Source organism: Heterodontus francisci, chromosome 26 (genome assembly GCF_036365525.1).
Source record: "Heterodontus francisci isolate sHetFra1 chromosome 26, sHetFra1.hap1, whole genome shotgun sequence".
Lineage (NCBI taxonomy): Eukaryota > Metazoa > Chordata > Chondrichthyes > Heterodontiformes > Heterodontidae > Heterodontus > Heterodontus francisci.
Window position 1 is genome coordinate 29,026,847 of NC_090396.1, and position 14,187 is coordinate 29,041,033.

General features: G+C 40.3%; 1 protein-coding gene across 13 annotated transcripts in view; it reads right to left on the reverse strand.

Moving 5' to 3' along the window:
- Positions 1–14,187, reverse strand: part of LOC137384241 (myocardin-like) — a 755,068-nt gene that overhangs the window by 110,489 nt on the left and 630,392 nt on the right. For 2 of the 13 annotated variants that reach the window (XM_068057972.1, XM_068057969.1), the window contains exon 1: positions 13,150–13,887. The exons of the other annotated variants lie outside the window; for them this stretch is intronic. In XM_068057972.1, coding sequence (XP_067914073.1) covers positions 13,150–13,204 — 55 coding nt within the window. In that variant the 5' untranslated portion in view covers positions 13,205–13,887. Of the gene's footprint in view, positions 1–13,149; positions 13,888–14,187 lie in introns of those variants that run through there. 13 annotated transcript variants of the gene reach the window in all.

Genomic DNA, 14,187 nt, shown 5'->3' on the forward strand with positions numbered 1-14,187 from the left:
TACCAGCTTGAGGTCAGCCAGGCGCGCAGCATGAAACTGCAGGAGATGCATTGAAAAGCAATCGGCAACTAACATACCTATCACTACTGAAAGGCTCCTCCCTTTTAGGTACTGGGGGTTTCCCAGAAATATGTTAATCTTTTGAGATTTTAATTCACATTTGCTGTACTTTTTGAAAAGTAACAGTGTGTTCTGCCAGAAGCTTATCTTCATACCAGTTTCTTTGACTATAACCTCCTGCTTAGCTGGCCTGTAGAAAATACTTATCTTTAAACTTCCTGGCTTTTACATAGGGATTAATGCACAATATTACAGTGTATTAACAAGGCCATAGCACACCTTAGGGTTTAAGTGACATAAATAAACTGCAGCAACAAAGCAAAGATCAAGCAGTTTTCAAATGTCATCTCAACCCTGAGATAAGTTAGTGTCTTGGAACACAGGCCAGAGTGTAGACTGTGTAGTTTATGGAAAAAGAGTGTCAATTCCCCATTAGTTGTTGTCAAGCCAGGCAAGAGGTGTGGGGAAAAAAATGGACAGAGGCCTAATGCAGCAACCTTGCATGACTGGACAAATCGTTTGATGGCACCTTATGCTTCTCACAAAAAATCATTCCACTTTATTATTTCCCGACCAGGTAAATTAGGATTTATTTTATTGTCTGAGTTTATATATTTTTTTTATTCATTCATGGGATGTGGACATCGCTGACCAGGCCAGGCCAGCATTTATTGCCCATCCCTAATTGCCCTTGAGAAGGTGGTGGTGAGCTGCCTTCTTGAACCGCTGCAGTCCATGTGGGGTAAGTACACCCACAGTGCTGTTAGGAAGGGAGTTCCAGGATTTTGACCCAGCGACAGTGAAGGAACGGCGATATAGTTCCAAGTCAGGATTGTTTGTGACAAAGAAGGGAACTTGCAGGTGGTGGTGTTCCCATGCATTTGCTGCCCTTGTCCTTCCAGTTGGTAGAGGTCGTGGGTTTGGAAGGTGCTGTCTAAGGAGCCTTGGTGTGTTGTTGCAGTGCATCTTGTAGATGGTACACACTGCTGTCACTGTGCGTTGGTGGTGGAGGGAGTGAATGTTGAAGGTTGTGTATGGGGTGCCAGTCAAGCGGGCTGCTTTGTCCTGGATGGTGTCGAGCTTCTTGAGTGTTGTTGGAGCTGCACCCATCCAGGCAAGTGGAGAGTATTCCATCACACTCCTGACTTGTGCCTAGAAGATGGTGGGCAGGCTTTGGGGAGTCAGGAGGTGAGTTAGTCGCTTCAGGATTCCTAGCCTCTACTTGCTTTTGTAGCCACGGTATTTATATGGCTACTCCAGTTCAGTTTCTGGTCAATGGTGGCCCCTAGGATGTTGATAGTGGGGGATTCAGCGATGATAGTGCCATTGAATGTCAAGGGGAGATGGTTAGATTCTCTCTTGTTGGAGATGGTCATTGCCTAGCACTTGTGTGGCACGAATGTTACTTGCCACTTATCAGCCCAAGCCTGGATATTGTCCAAGTCTTGCTGCATTTCTACACGGACTGCTTCAGTATCTGAGGAGTCGCAAATGGTGCTGAACATTGTGCAATCATCAGCGAACATCCCCGCTTCTGACCTTATGATTGAAGGAAGGTCATTGAGGAAGCAGCTGAAGATGGTTGGGCCTAGGTCACTACCCTGAGGAACTCCTGCAGTGATGTCCTGGAGCTCAGATGATTTACTTCCAACAATCACAACCATCTTCCTTTGCGCTAGGTATGACTCCAGCCGGCAGAGGGGTTCCCCCGATTCCCATTGACCTTAGTTTTGCGAGGGCTCCTTGATGCCATATTCGGTCAAATGCTGCCTTGATGTCAAGGGCAGTCACTCTCACCTCACCTCATTAGGGCACAATACTACATATAAAATATAAATTGAAACTTTAGGATATTAAGAGTAAATCTGGTTAAAAATCCAAGTTAACCAAGATTCCTCCCCCTTTCCAATTCAAACGTATTGGGTGGAATCTTACTGCCTTTAAAGATTATCAAAGGTCAGGACCAAAAGCAGGTCCCAACCCTGCTGGTGCTGCCTGGCTGCTCACCTGTGTGATCTTGCCGGAGCTGGCCAATTAATAGGCCGCCTCCAGGAGTGGCGTCCAATTAAGGATGGCAGGTCGACATGCACCCGGCTAGGCCAATGAGAGGGCCTGCAGAGTTGTCCTGCTAGCAGCCCCAGCTGTGGCAGGCAGGCAGCAGAATGCCAGGGTGCCTCAAGATAGAGGGAGCCCCTGAAGACGTTGGAAATTTTAAAAATTATTTGTCGCCGCAGCTGCCACAAGATGCTTTGCGACCGCAGCTGTAATCCTGTGACAGAAGTGACGAGGGGTGGAAGGGGGGGAGGGGAGGGAGGGAAAAATGAATAATTGTGTCTTGGTTGGCCTCTCCCAGCCTTTCATCAGGAGACTGCCTCCAGGGACTGGCCGGGCTACCCCCGCAGCATGGGCCCTGTTTGCCGCCAGTAGGATCCCACCAGGGTGAGGGAGGTTAGCCACCTCCATTACTCACCTGCCTCCAGCAAGTTGGGCTGAAGGCGGAATTCGTCAGGAGGACAACCTGATGCGCCATTTAAAAAATTTCCCCCCACGCCTGCCATCAAAGCTGCTGGTAATATTCCCGCTATTCGCTCCTCCCTGCTAGAAATTTTCCACTGAGGAAAGAGAACTCAGGGTCATGGGTCGCCATAATTACTAACAATAGTACTCTGTGATTTGCAAATGCATCTTCTGTTAGCAAACCAGCTACTAATCGTGCCTTGTTTGTACTTCACAACGTTCAGTCAGACCAACATTGAATCTTATTGTCCATATATTAAGGTGTATGAGTCTTGAGTTTAAAGTTTCTTTTTAAAAAAAATAATTATTTGTGGCCACAGCTGCCACATGATGCCTTGCGGCCACACCTGTAAACTTGTAACAGAAGTGACTGGGGGTCAGTGGGTGGGGGTGGGGGGAAGGGGGTGTGGTGAGGAAGATGAATAAATGCGCCTTGGTTGGCATCCTCCAGCCTGCCTTCAGGAGCAGGTCAAACATGGGCAACACCAATATCATTCTTTCTCGATGGCCAATCATTTGTATGTACAGTCATATAGCCATTCAGTGATAACTTAAGTGCACAGGAAAAGGTGCTGTGCCAACTGCTCACTGCTGAAAACAACAATGAAGAAATAGCCATCGAGAAAGAATGCCACTGGTGTTGCCCACGTTTGACCTGCCGCTGCTGGTGGACTGGCAGAAAGATGCAGGTAACAAGACTTCTATTAAAAAAAGAAACTTTAAACACTTAAGACTCATACACCTTAATATATGGACAATAAAATTCAATGCTGGTCTGACTGACCTTTAGGAAGAACAAACGGGGCACAGTTTTTAGCAGTGCTAATCTGAAAATCAACGTTTGAGCTCAGAGAGGCATAGCACTGTCCGCACTTCTTAACAGACGCATCACTGAATTTTATTGCCTGCGAGCCATTTCGGACATTAGCAAGGGATACAGTAGGCGTTTTATGTACAGCTGCACTTATTCAGTAAGGGCCTCCTCGTGGTCTGGGCATTTCTGTGGTTCAAGAATGCAACCACTGGTTTTAAGTATGATACATACATGCGTGTGTGTTGTCTTGTGAAAATGCATGCTAGCAAATCCAAAAAACCTTTGTAGAGGAGTCTAATCATGTGTATTGTGGGAGAATGAACGATATTTCAATTAAGTTGATAGGTAAAAAATCTAGGGTTATAATGATGTACTGAGAAAGTGCTAAAACTATCCTTTTTGGATGAAGCATTAAATTGTGGCTCATGGAATTATAGGCCTATTCAAAGAACAGGGAGTTCTCCTGGTATCTTGACCAAGATTTCTCTCTCAACTGATACCACCATTCATCTCACTTTTTTTTGTGGGAGCTTGTTAGATGCAAAATGGTTGCTGTGTTTGCAAACTTTGCAACAGTGACTACATGTCAAAATAATTCTTTGTATCTGAAGTGCTTTGGGACTCCTGGGTGATGTGATAAGGCACTACAGAAATGCAAGTTCTTTCTTGAACTCAATGGCTTTGTCTTTGCAATAGTGTGATACTCCCTCTAGTGGACTGGTCAGGAAACAAAACACTCAGATGGCAGACGAGGTTTAAAGGTTAGATCAAGATGCTCTGCTGCACTTATCTACCAGGCCACATCAAAATTAAAAAGGATAATAAACTAAAATTACAAAAGATCAACTTTAGTATTGTTCATTTCCTCTTTCTTCTAATTTTGTGTTAGCTGAAAAGATTGAAATTTTTAATCATTAAATTCTGATACTCAAATAAAACCCCCAAAAATCAAAAGGACCATTTAACTATTATTTAAGAACCAACCTCTAATATCCATGATAACAGCTGCACACAAATTTGAAGGCAAACAAAAAGCACACCCTTACAAATATATCGTTAAAAACAGGATGCACAGTTATAAACATGTCTTTTAAACAGAATCACGGCAGTGTGTGGTCCAGGCACAGATTGTGAAGTAGAACAAAAAAAAAAGTGAACGAGAGGTCAAACACTGTCACATCACAAAGATAATTCACAATCATGCTGTACAGCATCAGTACTATGATATTAAAGTCTCTTGAAAACTTGTTTACCATATATTTGCCTAACTCTTAACTGGCCATTCAGGAATAGTAATGCAAACGCAATATGTACATTCCAGTAACTTGTGTGTACTTAATACAGATGTTGCCTTTACTGTTGTTGAACCACCGGTGAGGCACAGCCTTTGCCACATGTTTCAGGATTTGTGAATTTTGTTTTAGAAAAAGGTACAAGTTTTACATGTACACATCTAAATGTTGAATTCAAAGGGATCAGCAGCCTGGATTCTATTTGTTACTTAACCAACAACGCCCAATAATAGAAGCCATAACTTGTTTGGTGAGGAACGACTAGAAGCAGTACAAGCGTTCAGTAGCAACCCAGCAACAGCTTACGGAGTGCTCGTCATTATGGTTCAATTTTTAAAAATGAGAAGTGGCTAAGCCTTAAGAAAAGAGAGAAAAGTGAAAATAAGATAGTCAAACCTCCTTTTAATCGCTGACTGCTGAAATAGGAGTGAACATGACAGCTGCCAACCTGGCCTCCATCTATTTTGTAAGGTATGATCCCTGACAGATTGTCTTGCCTCTCTGCAGCATCAACCATGCTTAATTTCCCAAAGGGTCATAGCCCTACAAGGACCTGATGGTAGTCAAGTGTTGTCAGAGGCCCCTGATCCCACTAACTGTCCCCATACTTCCGAATGTTTCCTTTAGAAACCAAAATGAATGGGCAGGGAAGCTCTGTTCAGGCTATGAGATCATTCCCAGCACGCCCTCGGGTGCTGTGAACCTGTAGCTAAAGATTTTTGCATTCATGTTGGAACCTGCATAAAATATTTGCTCTCAAGTCCCGGCTGTTCTTCAGGGCTGAAGTGATGACCTTAAGTCTTTGGGGAATTGCATTAAAAATAGAACCCTTTCGTAGAGAAGCTGCAAGTTAAACTGTAGGGTGAAGTGCTGAGGTCACTGCAATCCAACCAGATGATTTATACACAACTGATCAAATTAAGCTGATAAAAATAGTACCACCAGTTGTCGGCTGTGAATACATCTGCCAAGCAGTTGCACTCGGTAAAAGTAAGCAACTTGCTCACCCAGCTGAAAACTGTGCACAAATTACACACTGGTGCTACATTACTGCTAATACTTTATCAGATGCTTGCCAGAAAGAAAAAAGACATTTGGAAAGAACTTTACAAAGTGAATATGGATGGTATAGGCCAGGCCTGATATTCAGTTCTATTGCAGTCATTGGAATTGAATATCGGGCAGCGCATGCAGCAGGCGGATGATATGATGCCCCCTTTTATTGACAGATATCTACCCCTTTAAGTTTTTAAAAAGAAAATTTTTACCCTGCACAAATTTGCATCAATCCTGCCCATAACTTTTTACAAACAAAACTGCTATTTGGAGTAATTGATTCAAGGTATAAAAAAGCAATGGATATGGAAAGAGCTTTGCTATGCACTTGTTAATGAGCACTGCATAAAGGTTGTGTGCTTGATTCTGTGATATCACCATTCTGGGATTTATACAAACCATAATAGTTGTGGTTAAAACCTATTAAAACCAGTCCTGATCCTCTAAAAAGTCAAATGTCTGGACTTATTAATACTTAACTTGTTTGGCTTATCTTGACACTTTAAAGTAAATTTTCTGATTTTTAAGTTTTTCCTAAGTCCATCTGAAATGCCGAGCCTCAGGTCTCTGTCAATGCCTCGACAAGGAGTGTGTAAGTAGCCTCGAATGACCTGTGTCCTCTTTTCCAACTCCCTGTGTGAAAGCTTTCTCTCACCTCTAGACCTTGATCAGGATTCAGCAGGTGACAAAAAGAACGGAAGTATCCATCTATTACATGGTTGTTACCCTTACGTACAAAAGATTGTGGGATGATCTGATTGAGGTGTTCAAAATATTAAAAGATTTCAATGGGATTGACAGGGAAACAATTTCCTCTAGTGGGGAAATCAAGAACAAGGGGATACAATCTTCAACTTAGAACCAGCCCAATTAGGATGGAGATTAGAAAGCACTTTCTCCGCACAAAAAGTAGTAGAAATCTGGAATTCTCTCCACCAAAAGGATGTGGATGGTGCAACCATAGGAGCTTTCGAGACTGAGATCAATAGGTTTTTGTTAGGTATGGGTACCAAGAGATATGGAGCAAAGGCGAATAAATGGAGTGGAGGTAAGATCAGCCATGATCTAACTGAATGACAGAGAAGGCTCGAGGGGCTGACTGGCCTACATCTATTCCAATGTTCTTATATGTTACAGATCCTACATTAAATGAATTACTTAAATATTCAACGCAGAGGCTGTGTTTTGAAATTACAAACTAAAACTGAAAGCTTCGAGATGGAAATATACTATGCTGTGCTAGCCACACACTTAAGATGCTCTCCTAAACTGGAGGCTCGGTCACATTACTAAGACAGTCTCTCTCAAGACAGAGAGTTTTATTCTGCATCCAACTTGTTAAAGTAACTGACACGAGAGCACTTCATGCTGACATTAACTGCAAAGTGAAAAGGTGGTCCAATCCCATCGCTCACTTCAATAAGCATGAACACACCAGAAAATAAAGAAAACCCTGAACACTCCCAACACTGCACCTGACAACTGCAGTGCTGGAGTGAAGAAATTGTAAGTACAGCTGAGTATAAATCCCAACCCGACTCCAGAACCAGCACAAGGTATCAGCAGTCCTTTACATCAATGATAAAGGCACAGAACACCCCCAAATTTTGCAAGGCTGCTTTGATGGATCTTGAGTAATATTAAGGTACGATTTTGGCACATTTGAAAAACAACCAATGTAGTCATATGGTGATGGTACTTTTCAAACTTAATTTTGAATCACAGGTTTGATGGCGGTAAATAATTGACTATTTTATCAGGTAATCTCCTACTGGTAACAAGAAGTAGAAAGAAAAAAAAAGTAAAATGGTGCCTTTGACAATGAAAGCGTTGCTTTTTGAAGATAGATGGCATGAATTTTTTTGCTGCACTGTTAACATTTTCAGTAATTATTTTTTAAAAAGGATAGTATTCTGCATCCTGACAGATGGCTGGAATTTAGAAATATTTGAGATGTGTACAGACATGGTTGTTTAATTAAAACCAAGCAGTTGCCAAGCAAACCTGTTGTTACAGCTCACCTTGATTTTTACCTTTCAAACCTTGCTGTGTGTCGGCCTTTCTAAATTAACATTTTGTGCTGTTTATTAATGTAACAGGTTGTATATTTATCTGTAGTTACAATTATATCGACAACTGGCAACAATTACATTATATCACAGTGTGATGTGATATAAAGTACCGTAAGCTGTGAGTTTCCATTCTATTCTATTCCATTTTTACTGTGAAGCTTTTTACTTTCCCATTTTGTTCATACCTGCCTGAACTCTCTGAATCATACTTTAGCTGAAACGGTGAGTCAGTCACAAGCGCTTTAGGAACTCCATTCTTTGTAAACTGCCCAATTCGTCCTTTTTATTCGTCCTTTTACAACACCGAAAGCCCTGATGATTGCCAAGTAACTATTTTTTTTTGGAACCTTTCTGCTATATCAGGTATCAGCCGTGGCTCGGTTGGTAGCAGTATCACCTCTGAACAGATCATTGTGTGCAAAGTCCCACTCCAGAGACTTGAGCACTAAATCTAGGCTGACACTCCAGTGCATTACTGAGGGAGTGTCAGCTTTCAGTTGTGATGTTAAACTGAGGTGGATGTACAAGATCCCATGGTACTATTCTAAGATGATCAGAGGAGTTCTGCATGGTCTCCTGACCAATATTGATCCCTCAATCAACATCACTAAACAACAAATTATCTGGTCATTGTTACTGCTGTTTGTGGCATCTTGCTGTATGCAAATTGGTTGCTGCACACAGTACAACAGTGACTACACTTCAAAAGCACTTCATTGGCTGTAAAGTGCTTTGGGATGTCCTGCAGTCATGAAAGGCACTATATAAATGCAAGTCCTTCAAGACTCTATATTATCCACATTCATAGTTCGCTCTCTGCTTGGAAGATGAGTAGAATCCAGTTTCAACATTTTGGATAATTTCAGAGTTGCTAAGTAAAGCAAATCCTTTACATAGCTAGGTGATATAACTTGCAAACCCCTGATATCATGCTCAAATTTCACTAGAATTTGCCATTTAAGGTACACTAAGCCAGTATCTCCTGAACACTTTCCAACAATCCCTGTTGTAAGCGTGTGGATTTTGGATGAGGACAAGACTCAGCATAGCTACGATTTCCTCCACACCCATCAACCCCATTGTCTCAAGCCGAAAAGTCTGACGATACTCAGCTCTAGGGCTCCCACACAAATAACAGTCACTTGGGTGAGGTATTGGAGGTAGTCCAGTTCCTGTAAAATGTATCCCAGCAAAATGGAAACACAAGAGAAAATTTGGGAAAGAAAATACGTTCAGCATGCTTCATTTTTTTTGGTGTCACTCTCAGCATAGTGCTTCTGCCTTGCACCTGTCAGTATAAAAGGCATTGAGAGCTACTCCATGGTCAACATGCCAGCAACCCAGCTTTAATTCTATAAGAATGGACCGATCCATGCAGTTTTATCTCTTTAGCCTGTGTTATTAGTTTATGGTTTCCCAATGACAGAAGGGAGTGATTTAAAAAATTAATTATTGAGCCTTTATTTCTTTCTTTTTTTAACAAAAGCAAAATATGCATTCAATAAATATCGTTAAATGCTTGCACATGAGATTCTGATTGAATGGTTTCCCACATAATCCTTTCATCTGTGCAATCTGGATTCAAATCTAAGAGCATTGATGGGCCAAAGACACCACTCTCTGTTGTAAAAGGATGAATAAATGAGTTTGGGCAGTTTCAGCCAAGCTTCTGATGGGGGCAGGGCCCCATGTGAAATGTTAACCTGTCTTTCTCGTTCAGATACTGACTGATATCTAGTGTGTTTCCACCACTTTGTGTTTTTAAGCCGTTGTACATTTGGGTTTCAGGTGTTTGATGAACCGAGACAAATCTTGGTACTTCTAGTAACCACAGTGCCGTTTACAATTTTTTTCTATTATTATTGCTGAAAAACTTGTTAAGGTGCTACATGTGCTGAAGAATATTTATAGCCATTATCCACTAAAGTGCACACAGATGTGTAGGGATGAATGAACTTGCAACGGTTCCAAGTGGCATACCTGGCTGTACAGCAAAATTCAAAATACTTCAATAGTCTGCTAACTTTAACACAATGACATCTCAATTTTCAGTCCCAAGAGCTGTTACCACTTGCCCCTAACATTAGTTCTGCACAGAGGCACAGGGTAAAGTAGCATTAAGGCCCCGAACGTAGTTTTCCACAAAGCACGACTCACAGCCAAAATTAGAGAGACAGAAAATGCAGGTCAATCTGACAAATGCAAGCATAGCAGGGGAGTTAATAAAAAAGATACCCACCCCAATTGAACTGGCACTTGGATGAATTCCAGTTCTGTTTACTTTGTGTGCCCTGGAGGCAATGATCTGAGTATTCGGGTCTCATTCTAACTACATTTATAGTGGGCAGTTTAACAAAATGTATATTCTGGATCAGGCTGTGCATTAGTGCAGTAAAGCTTAGATCATAGACATATACCAACAAGTTGATGTCAGGTATTTTAGATGTCAATATATTTGCATTTGTGCTGGCTGGAAAGAGTAATGATAATAGGGAGTTACTGTGGGACTGTTTTGGGGCAACATTCACATTACTACATTCTGACAACTTTGCACCAATGATAAATTGCAAATGTGTGATTATACTTGAGACTAATGTCGCAATTAAACAGGATGATATTTTCAGAGTGAACTGGACAAAAAAGTTTTTCTATAAAAACACACAAGAAAATGATGTGGTGAGTTGCAGGGGCAGCAAAACTGTTCAAGCTAAGCTTATGTTCGAAGCAAAAAAACACTCTGCAAAATGTTTTTGTCAAATTAAAACTAAATTCTAATCCCTATATTAAAGTTCAGATATTGTACTATTCCAATCTCATCATATATGCAAGGATTATATGTAGAACTTGACATGTTGCTACACACAATTTCATATCTGAAATGTGTTAAAGATTATAACCTCACTATTTAACTATTAATTGTCCTGGACAGTGTGATTTCAAATCAATTCTCATGATGCAATAAATGTGTAGAGAACAAATAGGGAATTCTGAGATGTGTGAACTGAAGGCCAACTTTATTGATCAAAAATGTATCGCATATTCTATGAAATAATGTATTGTTTCTGTTCAAAGCATTTTAAGAGGCTGCTGCCAGAACACTGCTGGCATATACTACAGGAATGTGATTAAAATAGCTACTGAATTGCATAAATAACTCAATAAAATAACCTAATTAATCCATAAGTGGATCCATGACCAGTTTCAGTGCTATTTATCTAAATAAGATTAATCTATCATATAAATTAATAAGTTATATGAGGGAGACTAATATTCCAAGAAAGCCCTGCCCTGAGACAGAATAAAACAGGGCAATGATTGATCTGTTTTCTAGTAGAGTCTCCCATCCAATACTAAAGGGCATTAGCACCAATTCCTGTTGTAAACACAGAATCAGACAGCTGACAGCCCAACATTTAGTTCACTGATGCAGAACTGTGTAGCACAGATCACAGAAATATGCTGTTAAAGACAAGACAGTCACGCAGCAAGATAAACCAGCATTTGGAACTTACTTTAAAAAAAAATACCTAGATGACTTTTACTTGAGTCAAAATCAAAAAGATTTTTAATCTACCTGCTGTATATATACTTTAAGCTGTAATATTTGCTGCAATATCCCATAGTTTACCCTTAGCTTGTGCTGCTGCATACATTGTGGTGGCACTTGAGTGTTTTGTCAGTCTACCAAAATATAATAAAGCTGCATTACTATACTTTAAAGTAGTGCATGTTTTCATATCAGGAACAATAGTACAGAATATAAAAGTTGAATAAAAAGTCCTTTTTCAGTGAAAACTCTGATTTAGTGACAGTTTCCTGGTTCACTTGTATTCACTGAGCAGTAATGTGCAGTCTATTTCCATTATCTACACGCCTTGTTCACTTTGAGGGCTGTTACCAATGCAGGGTTGAGCTTCATAATTTTAGGTATTTTTTTAAAAAAGCAACACAGATAAAAAAACAACAAAATTACATCATTTAGAAATGCAGGAAAAAGTTGAAACATTCTTTCTGAAATCAGAATCATGAATGAAATATGCAAAGTCAAATTCAATTATAATTTGTTTCAGGAAGGTGGCAGTGTTGTCACAACGTTGAAGAGTTAAACTGTTATAATTTTAATGCAAGCAGATTTCATACAACAAATGACGGTTAAAATTAATTAAACATGCATTTAAACTAGTAATTCCTGAATATAATAATCTATTGGCATTTTTGGTTGTGATGGAAGACAATGCAAAATACACAAAAAGTTATACTTTATTTAATTGAATAGGTTCCAGTTTGCGCAAACACAAAATTTTTTAAACAAATGAAAGAATGATCCATTTGCTTAAATGACACAGTTTTAATTGATCAGTCCTCAGGACGAGTACATTTTGATGTGCATAAGTCTGCCTCACATTTATAACCACTTAATTTATAACAAGTGCACAAATCCATTTACCTCCAATGTAATGTTTAAAATAAAACACAACTAAATTGTACAATTTATAGGAAGGTTAAATGATTAGAGTGTTCATTGAGCTCTTTACATCCACTTTTGTGTTAACATCTGCTATCAAAGATACAATGAGATGTCTTTCCACTGTTTACCAGTAATGGTAAATTGATTTTCAAGGACACATTAACAATGTTACTGATCTTATTCAGTTCTACTCCTGCACTGGCAACACGTACATTAGGAAAACCTCTTGTGCTAGCTGAAAATATCTCAGACACTAGGTTCAAAATTAGCCGCACTCAAACAAACATCAGTAATTACAAAACAAATATACTGCAGGAGGTCAGAAAGAGGTTAATTCTCTATTTAAACCTTGGCAAATACATATGTGATTGATTTTCATCTTTTTTTACAGCTAGATTTGGACAGCAGGTAAGCAAATAAGTATTCTTATAGAAAAGGTGGCAATCGTAAATACCTCACAAAACACTAATGACAGTTTGGAAAGATCCACACAACATCAGCACCTAATATTACAACCAGAAGTAGATTGGTATCAACATGTTACATTTTTAATTCCCTACAGGTTGGATGTAGCTATTGCTGTGAATGGACTGACATGCAAAATCTAAGAGATTAAATTAAGACTAAAATAATTAACAGGCAAATGAGAAAAGCAAACAGAAGATGGAAAGGTTTGCTGGAAGGTAATGCAATCCAAAATGACGCTCACTTAGTATCAGACCGGAAATATTTGAAAGAATGTAATTACTACCTGAATTAATATATCATGTCTTCATTCTAATGTATTTCTCTGGAATACTATAGTAAAAACGAAGGTTGAAAATGACATATGTACACATTAAGATTGTAACAAGTTATACTCTGCCTTACCTGATCTGAACTTGCTGCGGATCAGCAGAGAATGTTCTGAGCCCAAAAGTGTCATGTTGATAGTTAAGACACAACAGACAATTCCAGTAAAATCGGCCAAGACCAGTAGAAGCTATCTTCAATTTCTCAGACCCTAAATTGGCTCAGACAGGAAAAAAAAAACTGGCCACTGCGAGTGAGAAATAAGAATTCGTCCAAAAAAAGTTTCTTCTCTCTCTCTCTCTCTCTCACTTACACTACTTAGTTTCTGTGCTCTTGCAGCAGGGGTAGCTGTGTGCAGCGAGAAACTTGTGAAAGGCGTTTGGTCCCATCCGCCCCCTGACTAGCAAGCAGACAGCAACTGGTTACACTGCACGGCGCTGCACTGGGAAGGGCTAATTAACGTGCAGCCAGCCGGGACACTCCTACCATGGAGGCTTTTACTATCATCATCATCACCACCGCAGCGATCTTGGCTCCTAGCAAGCCAGTGCTCGGGACTGTCAGTTAAAGACTTTGGAGCTGATGATATCTGATCCTGGAAAAAGCCCGTGGCAGCTCGTAAAGTCGAGGAGGGGAGGCCGGGTCTGTTGCTCCGGACAGTCTCCTTCTCTTGATTCCAAAGCTGAACAGCAGTTGTCACAAGACAGCGTTAGAAAGGGTCAGGCAGTAACTTCTGTTGTTTTCTCTCCTCCCACTGCGGGGAGACTGGAGTTGCTCGAAGTTGGTGGGACATCGCAACTCCCAGCGAATGACTAAAATAAGGAGGAAGTAACTTGAATATGGAACATTGAATAACTATGGTGGCTCCGATTGCCAGACTAGGAGCTGTAGATAATGGGCTGCTTATGGCTTTATAATGTGGCACGTTGAGTCTTTAAATGAACGCGTTTTCTGTAAATTTTGACAACAGGGTAGCCACACACACACACACAAACTGTAACAGCTTTGCACAGTCAATATCTCCATAACTGATACAAAACGCCAAGTACAATTTAATCACATCACCAACTCTCGATGTGTTTTTGCTGCTTCATTTTAATGTCATTCAGCTCAAAT